General features: G+C 38.8%; 1 protein-coding gene across 3 annotated transcripts in view; it reads right to left on the reverse strand.

Moving 5' to 3' along the window:
- The window catches only part of LOC125232221 (E3 ubiquitin-protein ligase RNF144A), a 269,452-nt gene that overhangs the window by 189,592 nt on the left and 60,129 nt on the right, over positions 1-19,731 (reverse strand). The window contains exons 1-2 of one of the 3 annotated variants that reach the window (XM_048137860.1): positions 19,699-19,713; positions 18,709-18,849 (exon numbers count right to left, since the gene is read on the reverse strand). The exons of 1 other annotated variant lie outside the window; for it this stretch is intronic. In XM_048137860.1, coding sequence (XP_047993817.1) covers positions 18,709-18,735 — 27 coding nt within the window. In that variant the 5' untranslated portion in view covers positions 18,736-18,849; positions 19,699-19,713. Of the gene's footprint in view, positions 1-18,708; positions 19,051-19,698; positions 19,714-19,731 lie in introns of those variants that run through there. One more of the 3 variants, XM_048137859.1, reaches the window with a different exon arrangement.

The following is a 19,731-nucleotide window of genomic DNA, read 5'->3' on the forward strand; positions in this document are numbered from 1 at the left end:
ACAATTCACGACAGCGAGCCATTCACGGAGAAAACAATTGGCATGTGTCCAGACTTAGACTGTTTGTTAGCATTGTTACCTGGCGAATCGATCACTGAAGCAGACAGTATGCCCAGTAGCATAGGCTGCTTCGAAAGTCATGATGCAGAATCGCAGAGTGCAGACATTTATTTATTTTATTTATTATTTATTTATGCAGTAGGCTTACGTATGATCAAAATCGATAGCAAGAGCGATAGAGATAAAGGTAGTCTTCAATCAAACTTAACCGACAGCGGTCCTATAAAAATCGATGCAAGGGCGATAAGTGAAGGAAGACTATTTGGTATTTTATTTTTCCCCTCACTATTTAGCTCGGAAACACGTGTTTTGTCCTTTAATACCAGCGGGTAAAAACGCATTTTATCCACTAGTGGGTAAAGTAATTTGACCTTGAATAAAGTCAAATTAACTGCTTTAAAATTGATAAAAGTAGGTGAATCTAGTAATAAAGATCATTTACCACCTGTGGAACTACTGGAAGTACTTAGTGATAAACGCATTTTTTGCGTTGTAGTTTCCTCGCTATATTGAGGGGAAAAGTTTTGTGTTACACTCGGGTGCAAATGTATTTTACTTCTCGTGTGTTTAAAAACTCGCAAGTTCAGGATTCTATTCTCGAACCACTCGCTTCGCTCGTGGTTCAACTATAGAATCCTTCCACTTGCTCGTTTTTTAATTCCATACTCGGCGTTAAAATACAACTTTGCCCCCTTGTATAACAAATAACTATTTCCCCTCACTAGCTCGGAAACACGTGTTTTGTCCTTTAATACCAGCGGGTAAAAACGAATTTTATCCACTAGTGGGTAAAGTAATTTGACCTTGAATAAAGTCAAATAAACTGCTTTAAAATTGATAAAAGTAGTTGAATCTAGTAATTAAGATGATTTACCATCCGTGGAACTACTGGAAGCAGTGATAAACGCATTTTCTTGCGTTGTAGTTTCCTCGCTATAGTGAGGGGAAAAGTTTTGTGTGACACTCGGGTGCAAATGTATTTTACTTCTCGTGTGTTAAAAAACTCGCAAGTTCAGGATTCTATTCTCGAACCACTCGTTTCGCTCGTGGTTCAACTATAGAATCCTTTCACTTGCTCGTTTTTCAATTCCACACTCGGCGTTAAAATACAACTTTGCCCCCTTGTGTAACAAATAACTATTATATGGTAGTGATTGTAGTGAAAGATTTAGATAATCCATGATGTGTGAGAAACGTCAATGTGCAACGAACGTCTTCACAATAGAAACGTGATCAGATATTTTTGCAAGCTTTGGCACTTGACAGCACCGATATACATTAATCTTATTTTTTAATTTTAATTTTTCAAATTTAATTTTTAATTTTATTTATTTTTTATTTAGGTAATCAAACAGTCAAATAAAACAAACATACAAAACAGTCTTATTTAAAGTATAGTTTGTAATAGTGTTTACAATATGTGTGACCAACACCGTTCACCACGTATTAAATACATACATACAATTATTCGGAGGGTTTTTTATTAGGGTACTTATTACTTAGGTAAGTATATTACTGGAGCTTAAGGCTCAGTTAGGTAACGAAGATAACAGATACTTAAAGAGAACAGGTAACAGATACTTGATGGTGACTTAACAGTCAAACATACGTTCTATATACCTACTGAACCTTGTGTGAATGGCAATCAGTATGAAAGCCAGAAATTTCTAAAAAGTATTCAGACTGTTCTGAGGTTAAATGCTGCCTTTCATAAAATATACAGAGAATTTCGGTCACGTTCAAACTCAAACAATGAGTCTTGATTGCAAATAAAATTCGATAAATCCACAGCGATGCAAGAAAGTCATGAATAGAGATGCACCGAATATTCGGTTACTATTCGGTATCCGGCCCTTATTTTAATATTCGGCCGAATACCGGATAGTGACGTACTATCCGGCCGGATACCGGATGTGCTATTTTTGATCGAATGATTTTGGAGTAAACAAATTAAATGTAAAAAAAAAACAGTTACGGTTATAATACTTATAATCATAGCCCTTTATTATTAAAAAAATAAACATTTAAACAAAAACGGACTCCGCACGAAGTTCACTACGAAACAAGTCAAAACCTGCACGACGCGCCCGCTCCCTGCTTAAATTGTAGGTAAAATTCTGCTGTCCGAATATTCGGTGGCCGGATACCGAATATTCGGCCGATGGTTAGGCCGAATATTCGGTATCCGGTATCCGGCCAAACAACTATTCGTTGCATCTCTAGTCATGAATATCATGATATTACCTGTTTAATTTTAAAGCTTAACCTTTTGTATGGTATGTAGGTCGTTACTTAGTAGTGATTATTGATACTTGTCATTTCAATAAACGTTCTGCCAAAAACGTCGAATTAATATTTGCTTTAACAGGGCTTAATTGCGTTTCATATATTAAAATTTAATTATACTCATAGTTAGACAAAGTTAATAAATATAGACTATTCGAGAACGACACCGTTGCTTCGGAAAATAACCCGTGTAAAGTTGCCTACTGAGAGAAATCAAAATACTTCAATTACGGTTTTGAGGGGAAACGCGATTTTTTCACTTGTATCGAATAATATTTGACATTTTTATTCTAGTTTGTTTGTGTATAAATGTAATTTCCCCGAGATACAGGCTTGCCTAGTGTGGGTACTACAGTTACAATATTTTTTCTTTTCATTTTCAATTTATTAATTTACTAATATTTAATAAAGTAAATTTTGCAAATAAAAAAAAATGTTCCTTAACTACTATTTTTTGCAAAACTATAGGTTAAGCTATATTAGGTCTAGGCCTAAATAACAACAATCTTAACAATATAGTATAGCGAATACAATGAAATCAGAAAGTTCGACATTAGTAATTCCACGCCTCCGATTGTTCCATCTAAATGGAGCTGTGATGCGTGAACTCGCGGCTATTGGCCTTAGATAACCTCTATTGTTTACTTTTCATGCGATTTTCCAAGTTATGCGTTAAGTAAGGCCTGCTGAACACACGCAAGAACACATGTTCGATCCGTGTGTATTTTAAAAAATGTGTACAAAAAGGGGGCTCCACACGGTTTTCATCAATTTTTGACAAGTTTTGACTTGAAACTCCTAAATTTGCACTACAGACAGAATTATTAGACCAACGGCCATCGGTTCTTTAATCTTTTCGTAAGAGCCATATTTAAAAAAAAACTTATTTTTTATGATTTTTTTAAACATGGTCCAAAAAACACTTATCGAAATTTGATTTTAGTGGAGGGTGTTAGTGGTGTTACACACATGAAATTGACACGTTTGGGTTCACTATTGACTTTTCTAAAAATTCAAGAGAGATTTTAATTTTAAACTAATTAAAACAAAAGTTATGATCAAAAAACCAGTTTTTGACTCTAAAATTGTTCAACTTTGATGCCAAATATCACAGAAACAGTGAGCAGTGAAGAAATTATGAGATACTATTTTGTTTAAAGAGGACGCTGCTAATATGATAGGCTTTATCATAATATCAATGGATTCAAATCGAAGGTCATTGGCGCGGGGAACGCCCTTAAATAGTTACATGCACTATGTTTGAAATCTTACGCCAAACGGACCACATGCGTAAACGCCGGCTAGCATGCACAGACCGTAATGTTGGGAATTGTACGATAGCTGTCAGAGTCACACAACGCAAGAGATATGACAGCTGCCGTACAATTCCGAACATTACAACACAACTTGATATCTCGCGCACGAATATTTTGATTCGCGAAGAGTGTATTTAATAGTTCCATTCCAAGTTACTTTGTTTAATAGTTCCAAGCTAGATAAGATTGATCATTGGAATTGTATTGAGTAACTGTTTTGATTTAAGTACCCAATTCATTTGTATGCCCTTTAAAAATCAGTCGTAGACTCGTAGTATTCTAGGCTTTTTATAGCTGGCGTAGTTTAAATGGATCCTGAAACTCATTACTGCAACTATTAGGCACGAGGACAAAGCAATATCAGCAAATCTGATTAAAAACTAACCACAAACTAAAAACCAGTAACAAAACCACGATTCGGTTATTTGCGGTACCAACAAATTAATTTCAAAAATCTGTTAAAAACACTCACGCACGGCAAAAGGTCTAAATTTGATAGCTTCTTGGATAGAATCAAATACCGCAATTAGTAATGTTTTAGTTATTACTTAGTATATAATTCTTAACGAGGGTGGTCACTGCGAGATAAAACCCCTTTAAAAATTAAATAAAGATTTTTAAAAACTCATTAGAATTTTCGTAGATACTGTAAATGTGTCCTGTCGCAAAATGAGGTTGAAATTCGCACATTTCAAGACGCCCCACGACTTTACGAGATAAAGGAAGTGGGTCGAAGTCTGAAGGACGCGTGACTCACTCGGCCGTCCTGACCTGAAGTGACCCCGGCTGATAAAAAACGAAACACCGAACCGAACGCAAATTAAATTAATGTTGACAGTACAAATGGAGGAAAATCGAAGATTTCCTTCTGGAAATATTCCAATTCGTAAATTTGAATTATTTGCAAAAAGAAGCTTACAAAAACGATAATAATTTTAAGAAAAGATTGCAGATCCGTGTTCGGATGACTTGGATTCTAAAGCCTCTGCCACACATAAGCGTTTTGAGAGCGTGGCGTGAGCGCTAGTGTAGCGGAGGCTTAAAAGAAGAAAATGGAATCGGTAGATCAGCCCTAATACCTAATGAATACGTCTGACAACTCAGAGAATAACTTAACCAAATTAGGTTTAGAGTCATATAAAAAACCAATATATCATCATAAATCATATTAAATCAATATATCATATAAAAAACGTCAAATTTCTATGAAATTACGATGTTTACTTAACCGAATATTACTCTAACCTCATTTCCTCAACATAGTACTTAATCCGAACTCATGATACGGTGCACTCCTAACCTAACTAAAATGTAAATTCCGTGAACCGTGTATGATTGAAATCAGCATCTCTAATGTAATAACAATCATCATTAAGATCATTCCTCATACATCTAATTGAGGTCGTCATGGCCACACCTTGACACTGACAATTCTGTGCCTATTTCTGGGTTGATGAGTAACATTGTTACTCAGCGTCAATATTTCCTTGTTGAACAGGTAATGAACGGCAAAATATCATTATCGGGCGACACATGCGCGTTTTGAGAGCGTAGGCGGAGCGTCAGCAACTCAGCATAGCGCAATGATAGCGGTGCGCCGGACAAACGCCGGCGTTGCGCCCAGCGGATACCGGCGGCGGGAACTAACGAGCGCGGATTGCGCTATCCAAACGCTTTATGTGTGGCGGAGACTTTAATCAAAAATTATGCTCTGCTGATGCTTCAGAGGGCTTACCTTTGGTTTACGCTAGGTTAAAAGTTTAGAAGACAGGTTTTGTCACTGATCAGGTAAAGCGAAACGAATAAACTACAGACCATCAAAGTACTTACATTTTAATAGCGACATTAGTGAACATTTTCCGTCTAATACTAATACTAATTACTCTATAAATAGTCTACTTTCAATACAAATGTAATTATTTTCCTTGTAAACGCTAAATGATTACTGCCCTGTCACTTGTCAGCATCTTCGACATTGGCGAGTAAATAAGACTAGATTGTGAAAAACCAATAATGTGACTAGGGTTGGCTAATACTCAAGTCTTTTGAGTCCTTTGGTTTGAATTTCGAGTTATGTTTTAGACTCGTTAAATTCTTAAGTATTATTAAAGTGTCTTTGACGCTATAATTAATGTTACGAGTTCCAAGTCTTTGGTTGAGTTTTCACCCATTTTTACATAACTCTCAAAACTCAATCTCAAATCTCAACCCAGTATCTAAACGCACTGTAAAGATAACATATTACATAAAAAATCAAAAAAATTTACACAAATCTTACAATGACGTCTATGTTATGTAGTGTTATTCTTAATGTTTTTACATTTTTTAACAAACCTAATACCACTAGCTTTTTCCCGCGGCTTCGCTCGAGTTAAATTCGAAAATTCTGGAATGCTCCCTACAAACCTCCACCACTTATTTTAGGGAAGTGAGGGGTTAGAAAGAGACAAAAAGTAGCCTATGTCCCTTTCCATCCCTTCAACTATCTCCACTTAAAAAATCACGTCAATTCGTCGCTCCGTTTTGCCGTGAAAGACGGACAAACAAACAGAAACACACACTTTCGCATTTATAATATTATAGTATGGATATGGATGGATGGTAGCTATTAGTATTCGAAGTTTTAGCTTTCATTGGTTTTGTTTAAAATTGACTTAAAGCTCGAGTTGCTTCGGTTATTTGACGTCCGTCTCCGTACTTAAAGCTCGGCCACACATGCGCGTTTTGATAGCGTAGGCGGAGCGGTAGCGGAGCGCAACGATAGCGGTGCGCCAGACGAACGCTGGCGGTGCGCCCAGCGGACGCCGGCGGGAACTAACGTGCGCGGATTGCGAGCGGAACGCCAGCGTTCCGCCGGCGCACCGCTATCATTGCGCTCCGCTAACGCTACGCTATCAAAACGCTTTATGTGTGGCGGAGGCTTTACTTCGTGCTACTACGAAACGAAGTACGGAGGTCGCCGCTATATGATGGCACTACACCCAAGCAACTCGACACCGGTTTTAGACTCGGAAGATTATGAAATAAAAGAGTTTCATCGTCTATAGACTCGAAAGACTCGATTCCTTGCCAACCCGAAATGTGACACGCTATCTCTCAATGCAATATTTAATAGATTTTTTTATTATTTGCTGATTGCCTTTACTGTCACATTGTTTCAAAGTATTTATTACTCTTTGTTAAACTTAATAACACTTACACAATAATTATTACAAACGCGAGTTTTGTGCTGCTGTGGCTGTATCTGTGTCTTTAGGTATTAAGGTCTATTTATATTCTCTTATATGTGTATGTTTATTCAATTTGTGTGTTGGACATTAGAATAATGATGATTTTTATTTCGAAGCACCTACTCTTTTTGATTATGTTTGTTATTTCCGCTACCCAAAGGTTGTCTAGTAGAAATCGCTCTTTAGCGATAAGACCGCCTGTTGTCTGCCTCTATTTATAATCATTTGTTTTGTCTCCACTGTATCTTTTGCTGAGGTGTGCCAATAAAGAGTATTCTATCTATCTATCAATCTAATATAATAAATTTAAACAAAATCTACGATGAGCGAAAATGCTAAAATGGAAAGGAGTCCCGCTTTCAATTTGGGAATTTCAGTTAAATATACTAGTGATATTAACCAGATTTATCGAGAAAAAAATGTCCATTCAGAACAACTCAGTTAAAAGATATTGCGAAAAAATCTTTAAAATCGAGGTTCCGCTCTCGACTGTTTCCTCCTTCAAAACTTAATCAATCGGAACGAAATTCGAGAATCTGAATAACAATGAAATAGTCTGTGTCGGACCGTTTAGTTTTTTGGGCTAATTGTTACCAATCTTGAGTATCACACCTTTTTTTGAGCCATATTGAAAAAGGCCGTTTTTAGAAATGTTTGATTGGCTCTAGCGTCTTTTAAAATAAAAATAGCAAAGAAATCAAAACGGTCCGACACAGATAAAAATAATAATAATCTGTGTTGAAAAAATCATTGCTCTATCTTCAAAAACCAGGGAGGAAATAGTCGAGAGCGTTTGTATGGAGAATTGGAGATGGTATCGTCTTAAAGACACGCTCACGCTCAGTGACAGATCCGCTTGTCAAGTGAAACTTCAAATGCGACTTCCAAAGTTCCAACTGACAGCGCGTAATTGTTATACTTTGCGTGGAATGTCGCTCACTCAGCGCGTAAGTTGGGTTAGCACATTGTTACTGGTGAATTCTCAATATAACTTGAGACTCCAGTGCCGTTACAAGATGTAATAGTCTGTCGGTAGATGGCGCTAGACGTCACCCCAAGACGTGTGTACATAAGGAAAGGCATGGAAAGATTTGCGATGTCCGGCGTGGCTTCCGTAGCTCAATTGGTTAAGAGCCTTGCACGGATTGCAAATGATGCGGGTTCAAGTCCCGCCGGAAGCGTAAATTTTTCCATTTTTTCCTTTAATATAAAAAAGTTTAGAATCGTTAGCAGACGTTTCTGCTTGTTAAAAATAAATGAGTTTATGTTTGTTATTCAATGATTTGAGCAAATAGCAATGTAAAATATTTAAAACAGTAAAAAAATGGACGTAACTAAACCGAAAAACGTGATGGTCACTTGACAAAATGATTTTGAGGTTATGTTAACTAGGAAGTTTCACTTCTACCGCGCGGGGGGACTCCACGGATTGTTTATTTTTTTTGGTTGGTTAACCGACAAATGTTATAACTACCCGAAAATGGACAAATTATTTGTTTACGTTGGCATCACTGACTGGGTTGACTGGCATCAACATTTTTGTGCTCACGTATGTGTACAATGTAGGTACGCGCACCGCACAAATGAATCCGGTTTCAAATCTGATCAGGGGAGGCTCACTCCGCGATTCTATCGCCGCGCTACAAGTACATGTCAGCGGCCACGAGTTCGCGGCCCATTCATTGGCGACGACCTTCGCGCGGCGCAATAAAATTAAATGTTGGCTGCTCGCGTGCGGTCCGTTTGTTAATGTAGGTAAGAATTTAGAATGGCGGCATTTTGTGAACATCAAAGGAGTGAGCCTTCTGTACTTGTACTATTATATATTCTGTGATCTGATAGTTTTTTGTAAAAGAAAACAAATGTTCCAAGTTGCGATTCTAGTGATTACCTAATAAAGCCAAATTTGTCATTTATGAATGACGAAAGATTAAATCACCAGGCTTTAGGTATGCCAACTTTTAAGGTTACATCTTAGTGGGATAAAACTTCATTAGCAAAACGCAATGAGGCTTTACAGAAATGCAATTATTTTAAAACTAGCGGCCTATTCTCTTTCAAATCACCATGCCTTATCCAAGGATAGACTTCATTAGAATGGTAGAAGGATCACGAATATTTTAAAAACGAAGTCAACAACAGTACTCATTATAACAACAGGCTAATTTTCCATTGTACAGTGTTTACATCTAGGTCACCAGGTTACGGGCTAATCGGTATCAGTGACAATACTGCACTTTCTTTTTTAACTGGCGAATACCGATACGGGCCCGTTAGGTGCGACAATGACACGGTCAACCGAGTTGTTGAATCATATGTGCAGGATAACGACGAGCTAATAATAAAGGACAGTAACCTCATTAGGGGTACAAATAGAAAAAAAAAACAATTTTTTTTTTCAAAATTATGAAAAAAAAACATGAAAAAAACCGAGCACCATGGTTTTTTTTTCTAAATATGTCAGTTGGTAGTGGAAGACCTAGGCGAACTTTTCTTGATCAAATCGGGGAAATATTGCAAAAAGGCCAGGTCAGAAGTACTCGAAACCGACGAGCGTGTATGAGAAACGTTATGAAAGTGTGTGAAGCGAAAGTGGTTTGTCAGGATCGTAGTAAATGGAAATCCGTGATCTCTGCCTACCCCTCTGGGAAACAGGCGTGATTGTATGTATGTATGTATGTATGTTTTTTTTTTTTTTCAGATGAACAAATAATTCGACAATAACGGTTTTTCGTGACTTGTAACGTGTTTCAATAACAATAACGTACATTTTAATTCGATTAACATACAGTATACAAACCCCTGATGCTGCGTGCAGCGTGGAGAGGCGGTCGTGTTGCCAACAGTAAATAGTGATAACTACCAACTACAGATTTCGTAAAGACCATAACTTAAAGTTATTTGATTAAATTCGTTTAATAGTTAACATTAAGTCTAAAACACCGTATAAAAGTAACTGCTTTGCAAATTTTGAGATTTCGTACTTTAGAAAAAAAACACACCAGAAAAAAAAACTTTTTTTTTTCATGTTTTTTTTTCAAGCCAGAAAAAAAACCGTTTTTTTGCAACCCTAAACCTCATACACAAGCGGTAGGCCGCTTTTGAAGCTGGGTCAATCCGCGGAAAGAGTAACATGAGTCACGATAATAAATAAATATTGTGGACACCAGTGGCGGGGCGTGAAAATTTTCGTTGGTAAAGCCGGAGGGGTTTTTGGCATCTGTTTTGTATGGACTTCTACAGATACTAGAGAATTTTAGGGAACCCGTTGGGAATCGAGTTGTATCGACGCTCCGCCACTGGTGGACACCTTACACAGATCAACTTATCCCCAACCAATCAACTTAGCCCCAAACTAAGCAAAGCTATGGGTACTAAGCAACGATATATATACGATTTTATAGCATCTTCCATTATTTAAAAAAATTAAACTACTCTTGAGAAAGGTCCTCGAAATTGGATCGAAACATGTCGAACGCTATATCGACTTAATACGTGAGTAACCCGCTTAAAATATTTTTAAATATGTATGAGTCTCACGGGAGTTTTATAGTTAAAATAGCATCTTCCATTAATTCACGATGCAAATTCAAGTAATAATCTATTTCTAAATAAGTGTTAGTTTCCGAAATATGCATAGATTCTTTCATTTGCAGCTGTAGTTCAAATAAACACTCAATAAAATCGTGACTCACGTTACTTTTACGTGGATTCACCCAGCTATCGCCTTAGCTACGGCAATTAGCTTAACTCGTAATTGACCATACTTCGTATAAGGTCTTTCGATTCGACCCGGTACCTCAGCAAGCGTATTATGACAGCACAGCGGGACATATTTCACAATGTGACAATTGTCGCCTGACAGTGATACTTCGCAGTTCATCGCCTGTTAAACAAGACAACCCCGAAATAGGCATATAATTGTCAGTGTCAAGTGTCTGATGACACTATGGTGAAATATCCCACAGCTTGACAACACAAGCTGCGAATCGATACATAGTGCGAATTCAAATTCCAAATATGGCCCCGCGGAGTGTTTTTTTTTAATGAAATAGGGGCAAACAAAACAGTCAGGTCGCTTGTTTTTAAGTGATCAATGCCGCCCATCGCGAACTGTCAAATCGTATGGGTTCAGACTAATAACTTTCAAGAAATGGGCCCCAAAAGGGTTGGAAGATGGACTGTAGCTTTACATAGGCTGTTAGTCTTTATTGGTCAGTAGTCTGTGGTGCAGACAGATATGCGCGTTGAACCACAGAATATATAATAGTACAAGTACAGAAGGCCCACTGCTTTGATGTTCACGACATGCCGCCTTTTTAAATGCCTACAAAATTCTTACAAAGAAACGAGCCGCACGTGCGCGGCGTTCGGCCATAGGGTTGCCTATGGATTTTAACGAATTAATACTCAGATAAAACGTTATATTATTATATTCAAGTCTTGGGTACTTTCTAGGTATATATACATTATTTATATATTTTTGTTTAAGTTCCAACATCACAAGCCTTATGGAACTTTCCGTGGGACTTAATCAGTGTAGGTCTGTGTAGAAATGTCCTATGGTATTTATTTTATTCATGATGTCTATTTAACTAAGCATTATTAGCCATTCCACACGCGAACATCGCATATGAACCTTAAAAAAAACTCGCGACGTAAAGTAACAATAGAAAGTGCGAACGTGCATTCCGTGAGAACGCGCGCCACCCCTGAGTTGGCCGCGAACTCGCGGCCGTCAGCATGTACTTGTAGCGCGACGATAGAATCGCGGAGTGAGCCGCCCCTGGTTGAACGAGCCTCTTCCTCCAAAGGGGTCAGGGGTGAACGCCACTTCGAGGAAGCGAATAGTCTGTGCGGATAAGATGGATTATATAGTCTGGTGGTCTTTGTTGGTCATTAGTCTGCAGTGCAGACAGATTTGCGCATTGAACGAGCCTCTTCCTCCAGGAAGGGTCAGGGCCCAGGGGTGAACGCCACTTTGAGGAAGCGAATATTTAGTATGTGCGGATAAGTTGGATTATATAGTTTGGTATATAGTCTGATGCTACTTTATTTACTACTAGCTTTTACCCGCGGCTTCGCCCGCGTAATAAAAGTATTCTTATTGAAACGTTTACAAAAAATAAGATTTTCATTTGGATCCGTAGGTTTCTTTGTAGGTACATCTGTCCGCGATTATTTCGATTAAGGTAAAGCGGGGCAATTCTCGACTGGGGGGGCATTGTAACTGATCTATTTGCTGTACGGTCAGCCAAGAAAGTGGTTTACCACTTTTCGACTCTTCGAAGAAACCTACGGATCCAAATGAAAATCTTATTTTTTGTAAACGTTTCAATAAGAACACTTTTTTGGCTGACTGTACCTTACAAATATTACTATTGTTTTAAAAGAAATTCTTGCAATGATTGTAGAATTGTTACACAGCGACCACAGCGTAGGTAGTAGGTATGAATATGTATGTATTTTACCTATATAAATATTTATACTGGGGAAACTTCATACAACCCACATAGCCAGTATCTCGACGCTATGGTCAGTAGGGTAAAAAGTACTTCCTTGCATTATCGCTTACAATTTTTTCCATTTTTCTTATACTTATTGCAAACGTAAACATATAAAAGGCAAGCAAACAACGATCTTCTTACAGCACATTGAATGTAATAGTTATTACGGATGCAGGATACTCGCCGATGCCTACTTAATCCCTTCCCACTGAGCCACCTGCATTTTACACTGCCTAGAATCTAGATATCGATTGCCGACCGATTATTCCGACCCCAATCCCTATTCTTATCCCCGTCCCTATCTCTATCCTTGTCCCCGTCCCCGTCCCGTCCCTGTTCCCGTCCCTCCCCTATCCCTATGCCCGTCCCCGTCCCCTATTCCTATCTCTATTTCTATCCCTATCCCCATCCCTACCCCTATCCCTTCCCTATCCCTTCCCTATCCCTTCCCTATCCCTTCCCTATCCCTTCCCTATCCCTTCCCTATCCCTTCCCTATCCCTTCCCTATCCCTACCCTATCCCTACCCCTATCCCTATCCCTATCCCTATCCCTATCCCTATCCCTATCCCTATCCCTATCCCTATCCCTATCCCTATCCCTATCCCTATCCCTATCCCTATCCCTATCCCTATCTATCCCTATCCCTATCCCTATCCCTACCCCTATCCCTATCCCTATCCCTTCCCTATCCCTTCCCTATCCCTTCCCTATCCCTTCCCTATCCCTTCCCTATCCCTTCCCTATCCCTACCCCTATCCCTACCCCTATCCCTATCCCTATCCCTATCCCTATCCCTATCCCTATCCCTATCCCTATCCCTATCCCTATCCCTATCCCTGACCCTGACCCTATCCCGTTCCGTCCCTGTCCCTGTCCCTGTCCCTGTCCCTGACCCTGTCCCTGTCCCTGTCCCTGTCCCTGTCCCTGTCCCTGTCCCTGTCCCTTTCCCTTTCCCTGTCCTTGCCCCTGTCAAATTATCATGCTAGGAGGTGAACTTTGAAAAATCCTTTCTTAGTGCTCCTCTAAGGAACTTCCGTGTTAATTTGAAATCTCTTGAACCAGAAGTAAAGTTAATTTTAAATTGAAGGAAAAATGGAAAAATTCACACCTCCGGCAGGACTCGAACCTGCCTCCGTGGCGCAGTTGGAAGCGCGATGGCCCCGGCAAGGCCAGAGGTCGCAGGTTCGAGTCCTGCCGGAAATGTGAATTTTTCCATTTTTCCTTCAATTTAAAATTATGTAATATCGCTCGCAGACGTTTCTGCATGATAAAAAACAAATTCAGAAGTAAAGTTAAAAACTAAACCTATACTTAAGGCTATTTTGGATATTTTAACCCCATTGCACAACAACAGGGGAGAAAATTTCTTTTCCACCTCATTAGATTTTATAATCGTTGTATTTATCGTGATCAGCGACCCGATAAACCATAAAAACGATACCCATATTGTGTTTTTGACTGTACCCCCTTTGCACCCCTTTAGGGGTCAAATTTTCAAAAAACCTGAAACATGTATTTAGTCATATGTCTTTAGGAATCCTCCTGTGAAGTTTCGAATAAAATAGTCAAACTAATCTAGTTTCCCCATACAAACTTTGAACCCCCTATTTCCTAAGAGGAGAATTTTGAAAAATCCTTTCTTAGTGCTCCTCTACGCTATATAAGGAACCTATGTGCCAAATTTGAAATCTCTAGGACCAGCGGTTTCGGCTGTGTGTTGATATGTCAGTTAGTCAGTCAGTCAGTTTCTTCTTTTATATATTTTTTGATATTTAAACCCCATTGCACTACAACAGGGAAGAAGGTATTTCACTTCCGCCTCGTTAGATTTCAAAAACGTTGTATTTATCGTGATCAGCGACCCGACAAACCATAAAAACGATACCCATATTGATTTTTTGACTTTATCACCCCCTTTTCACCTTTTTAGGGGTTAAATTTTCAAAAAACCTGAAACACGTATTCAGTCATATGTCGTAAGGAATCTTCCTGTGAAGTTTCGAATAAAATAGTCAAACTAATCTTGTTTCCCCATACAAACTTTGAACCCCCATTTGACCCCCTTAGGAGGTGAATTTTGGAAAATCCTTTCTTAGTGCTCCTCTACACTATATAAGGAACCTACGTGCCAAATTTGAAATCTCTAGGACCAGCGGTTTCGGCTGTGCGTTGATATGTCAGTCAGTCAGCTTCTTCTTTTATATATTTAGAAGTCTACTAAAAGGCTGACTCTAATGGATCTGATTAGAGTTTCAGTTGGCATCCTACATCAACCTTAGAAACATAACTGAGCCTATATGGAACTAACTTTTACCTGTTACGATTTTGGTTAGATTGTACCCTGGTAATTAATACATTAGAGCTTTCGTGGCAATGTTTTCGTGACATTGGCCTTGCTTGAGAAAATCGTGTAAAAATACGTTATATAAACTAAAATTTTAAGCAAGCGTGGAATTTTTATTATAGTAATGATAATCTTCATTATTAGTGAGAAAGTGATAATTATTTAAGGTGACTGTACCGAGCAGAATGCAGAGCATCAACCTGCGATACACGCGAATGACAAATTCGCATAAAAACTGTAAAATTGACAGTACACGTGTCTCATGACAAAGTAAAACCGGATTCACAGGAGGTTTTGACGACGCAGTCGGTAGTGACCCTGCCTGCTACGCCACGCCGCGGTCCCGGGTTCGAATCCCGGCAAGGGCATTTATTTGTGGGATGAGCACAGATATTTGTTCCTGAGTCATGGGTGTTAGTATTTATATATTATATATATCGTTGTCAGAGTCCCACGGTAAGCTCAAGAAGGCTTGTATTGTGGGTACTCGGACAACGATAAACATAATATACATAGAAAACATCCATGACTCGGGAACAAATATCTGTGCTCATCACACAAGTAAATGCCCTTACCGGGATTCCAACATTTACATTTCATCGAAGAGGATCATTATCAAAGTACCTAAAATGCGCAGTTACTGCCAACAGGATAAAAAAATTGAACCGCCATTTTCATAATTTCAGCCTAACTGGGTACGTAGCCAAATGGACATGCTTACGATACTGTAACTACTAGCCAACGACAGTTGTCAACGTTTGTCATTATGGCTAGGCCGGCTGATTTGTGTCAATTTGTTCATCAACATCATCATCTTATCAGCCCTTTATCGCCCGCTGCTGAGCATAGGCCTCTCTTTTAGCACGGCACTTGTCCCGGTCCTGAGCTAGTCTCATCCAGTTGTGACCTGCAATTTTCCGAATGCCGTCCACCCAACGAGCTAACGGATGCCTAGTAGAGGAGATATAGCCTTGGGGGTCATAATAATTACCACAGAACCGAAGTTTGGTTTTTTTAGTTCTTTGTGTGTGTCTTTTTGACATACTAAAAATATAGTAAAATATATTTATGCAAAATGCGTTTTTTCGACCGCCAAAAGTTGTATGAAAAATTACTATGGAAAAAAAATCCTAAAATTTAAAAATCGTCTCTGGTATCAACTTATGGGGAATTAGGCGGCAAATTTTTTTATAGCGTTGATGTTTAGCAAAAATATAAATATTTTTCACTATTTTGGTAAAATAAAAAATGATAAAAATCATAAATTTGATGAAAGGAAGTAATTAAAACATAAATTTCAGCAATGTAATTTTTTTCATATGTCCCACACCATGGTAAATACGGGTACGATCCGCCTGGTGATTAGCAGTTACGGTAGCCTATGACGCCTGCCAATCTAGAGCCTCCACATGCGCGTTGCTGGCCCTTTAGGGTACCTTTCCACTAGAGATGCGCAACGTGATAGTGTTTGATATCCACCAATCATGTTCACTGTTCACAAAGCGTAGCGCTAGTAGGAACGGGTTCGACTAAGCTGATTGTGGATATCAGAAGCATCCATAACACATCTCTGGTGGAAAGGCACCCTTAACAGTCCTCAGCTAGCTCGCAGGATAACGCGCGTCCGCGGGAGAAAAATCCTCCTATTGGGTAACCGTATTTACCATGAACTTGTATTTTGGTGGGGTTCAATATAAGTATATAAATTGTCGCATCCCATAAAAAAACTGTCGATAAAGCATTATATCGAACACGAGAGAAAACCAAAACCTAATAATCATCGGTTTTTCTAGTCATAAATCTGCGCATCCACACACCCTGGACCCGTATATGGTCGCACACTGCGGCTTCTTCTTCTTCAACCTAGCGTTTTCCCGGCCTAGCGCCAGGGTCCGCTTTCCTACTCAGTCTTCTCCACTTTGCCCGGTCTTCAGCATACTTAGACGTGAGATTGTTCTCTTGTATGTCCGCTCCCACGACGTCCAGCCAGCGCTTCTTTGGGCTACCGGGGCCGCGTGACTTAGAGCCTTGGACAGCGAGATTAAGGCATCTGTTTTCGATGTAGGCTTAGGAGGATTTTTCTCCCGCGGACGCGCGTTATCCTGCGAGCTAGCTGAGGACTGTTAAGGGTGCCTTTCCACCAGAGATGTGTTATGGATGCTTCTGATATCCACAATCAGCTTAGTCGAACCCGTTCCTACTAGCGCTACGCTTTGTGAACAGTGAACATGATTGGTGGATATCAAACACTATCACGTTGCGCATCTCTAGTGGAAAGGTACCCTAAAGGGCCAGCAACGCGCATGTGGAGGCTCTAGATTGGCAGGCGTCATAGGCTACCGTAACTGTTAATCACCAGGCGGATCGTACCCGTATTTACCATGGTGTGGGACATATGAAAAAAATTACATTGCTGAAATTTATGTTTTAATTACTTCCTTTCATCAAATTTATGATTTTTATCATTTTTTATTTTACCAAAATAGTGAAAAATATTTATATTTTTGCTAAACATCAACGCTATAAAAAAATTTGCCGCCTAATTCCCCATAAGTTGATACCAGAGACGATTTTTTAAATTTTAGGATTTTTTTCCATAGTAATTTTTCATACAACTTTTGGCGGTCGAAAAAACGCATTTTGCATAAATATATTTTACTATATTTTTAGTATGTCAAAAAGACACACACAAAGAACTAAAAAAACCAAACTTCGGTTCTGTGGGAATTATTATGACCCCCCCATACAAATTCTCATTCCACTCCTCTACTATGGATGATTCCTAGATTTTTCTTAGAATGTATTTATTTGATATCCTTGATATTCATACATTTAGTAACCTATGACAGCTTGCACATTGTGTGATGCACACTGCATCAGATAAATGTGCACTTTTTTAAATGTATGAAACTGGTCGCTTGAAAGGGATTGCTTCACGATTCACGACATAAGACATCAACACAAATGTGCACCTTTACGTTCGTGTTATGCCACTCAATGATTATGGATATCTGTTACTTTGGCCAAGACCTTTTCAACCCGCCTAAATGTACCTTCATAACCTTGGCCGAAATATTATGAAACTTTTGGAATTACTTAAAATAGCAACAAAACATAGCACTTTAAAACTCTCGAGTATTGTACTTATGATATAAAGCCACTTGCTCGTCCCAGGGTTAGCCAAATAACTCAAGGATTATAGGAATATTTGGCTCTAAAGGGTAAAAGGGCTACGTAAACTTCGGAAACGGTAAAAATAAAAATAGATTAGTTTATGTGTAACTTAGCAAAAATCAATATAGGTACAATCAATCAATTAACAACATGGTATAAGAATGTGGGTAGATTAGATTTAGGGCCAAGTGCATCAACCACATTTTACAGAGACCTCTTCGTCACGCAGCAGAGGTCCATGGAACTAAAATAAAATTTAACGAATGTTTTAACGGTGACAGGTGGTTTGGTGCAACCGGCCCTTAATAAAACAAACATGAATACAAAAGCTTTCATATTCTGTAATACTTGGGACTAATCTTCTACAGTTGTTTTTCACTAACAAATTATTAACGTAACTAGTACTATACTGATTTACTCGTTTTGGCTCAGATAAGAAGAGATCTCAGTCAGAAGTCACCGATTCTGTTTAAACAAAAAAAATTGGTAAAATGTCCGGATCATGCTCACTATAGATAGTATTTCCAGTAGACTTTCAAGAACTTTTGGTAATAAAAAGGTAAATTTAATAGTTTATTTATCGATTCAGTTTTAGAGCTACTTGGCAATCGCTCAAAATTGCAAAGTCATGACTGTCATGAGTGTTCGTTTCACAAAAAATAAATAAACAGTAAACAAACTTATGAAATAAAACTATGCAAACAGATTATATCGTGTATAATGAATTTATGACGTTTCGAAGACAATCATTAAGTAAACAAACTTGTCTATAAAAAAAAAATATCTCACCCTCGCCTTGCGAACTTCATTCGGCATTGCCGATAAGTGCGCCTGCGCCGATTCACGTAATCGAATGATACGGTAATCCTGCGGTCATATGTCACTTCACTCACCGATAAGAGTGCGCGCGCACTCACACTGGCACATAACCTATTTCGTGTGAAAACACTTTATGGGTCGAATTGAGGCGGTTTTAAGAAGATGCATAGGTCAATTTCAGTTCAACATCAATCGAGTCCCAAAACTCGGCGATAAAATCGGTATTCTCTGGGAAATATGACTTCAGTCTCTTTAAAACGAGAGTTGATACTGTTGATAGGCTATTATTAATGAGCCGGTGAGCTCCATCTTAAACTGTTTTTTCACAATCCACTAGGTGTGACTTTTTTTTTTTTTTTAATAAATGGCCTCGGTCCCACTTGATGGGACTATTTTGCCAGTGTCAAGGTAAGTGCGACGTTGTTCGGTAGTAGGCACTTGTAAATTGATAGCTAGATTTTACAAGGGCACGTGGACTATCGGCCGTCGATGACAAAAAAGGGGCTAAACGCGTTTCGAGATTAATTCTTCATCAGCTTCTCACTATAACATTAGTTTACTGCATAATAAGCTATCGATATTACACTTTAAACAACATTAATGAGCAAAAGAAGGAGAAATTATTCGCGACGCTATGCCACTAAGATGGCACCCGAACTGGAAGTCCCTAGGTGTGACTAGGAATAATCACCGGTCTTCCACCGGACATCCACATTGATTTTGAAAAAACGATGACAACCACAATACGTGGAAAATATATTCTTGCAATAATCCAAAATGAATGTGGGTCCTAGAATCCCTGACGGTGATTGACCCTAGTCATACCTGGTGTACGAAGACAGGATCCAAGATGAAGCTCACAGGTCTGCTAATCATCACCCGATACTAACAAAACAATTCACAGCACAACTTCTACATCAACCGCCTGAATTTAACCTCCATGAACACAAACACTTTTACCCACACACTATCAGAGATTCACAACAAACATCG

Source organism: Leguminivora glycinivorella, chromosome 12 (assembly GCF_023078275.1).
Source record: "Leguminivora glycinivorella isolate SPB_JAAS2020 chromosome 12, LegGlyc_1.1, whole genome shotgun sequence".
In the NCBI taxonomy this organism is placed as follows: Eukaryota; Metazoa; Arthropoda; class Insecta; order Lepidoptera; family Tortricidae; genus Leguminivora; species Leguminivora glycinivorella.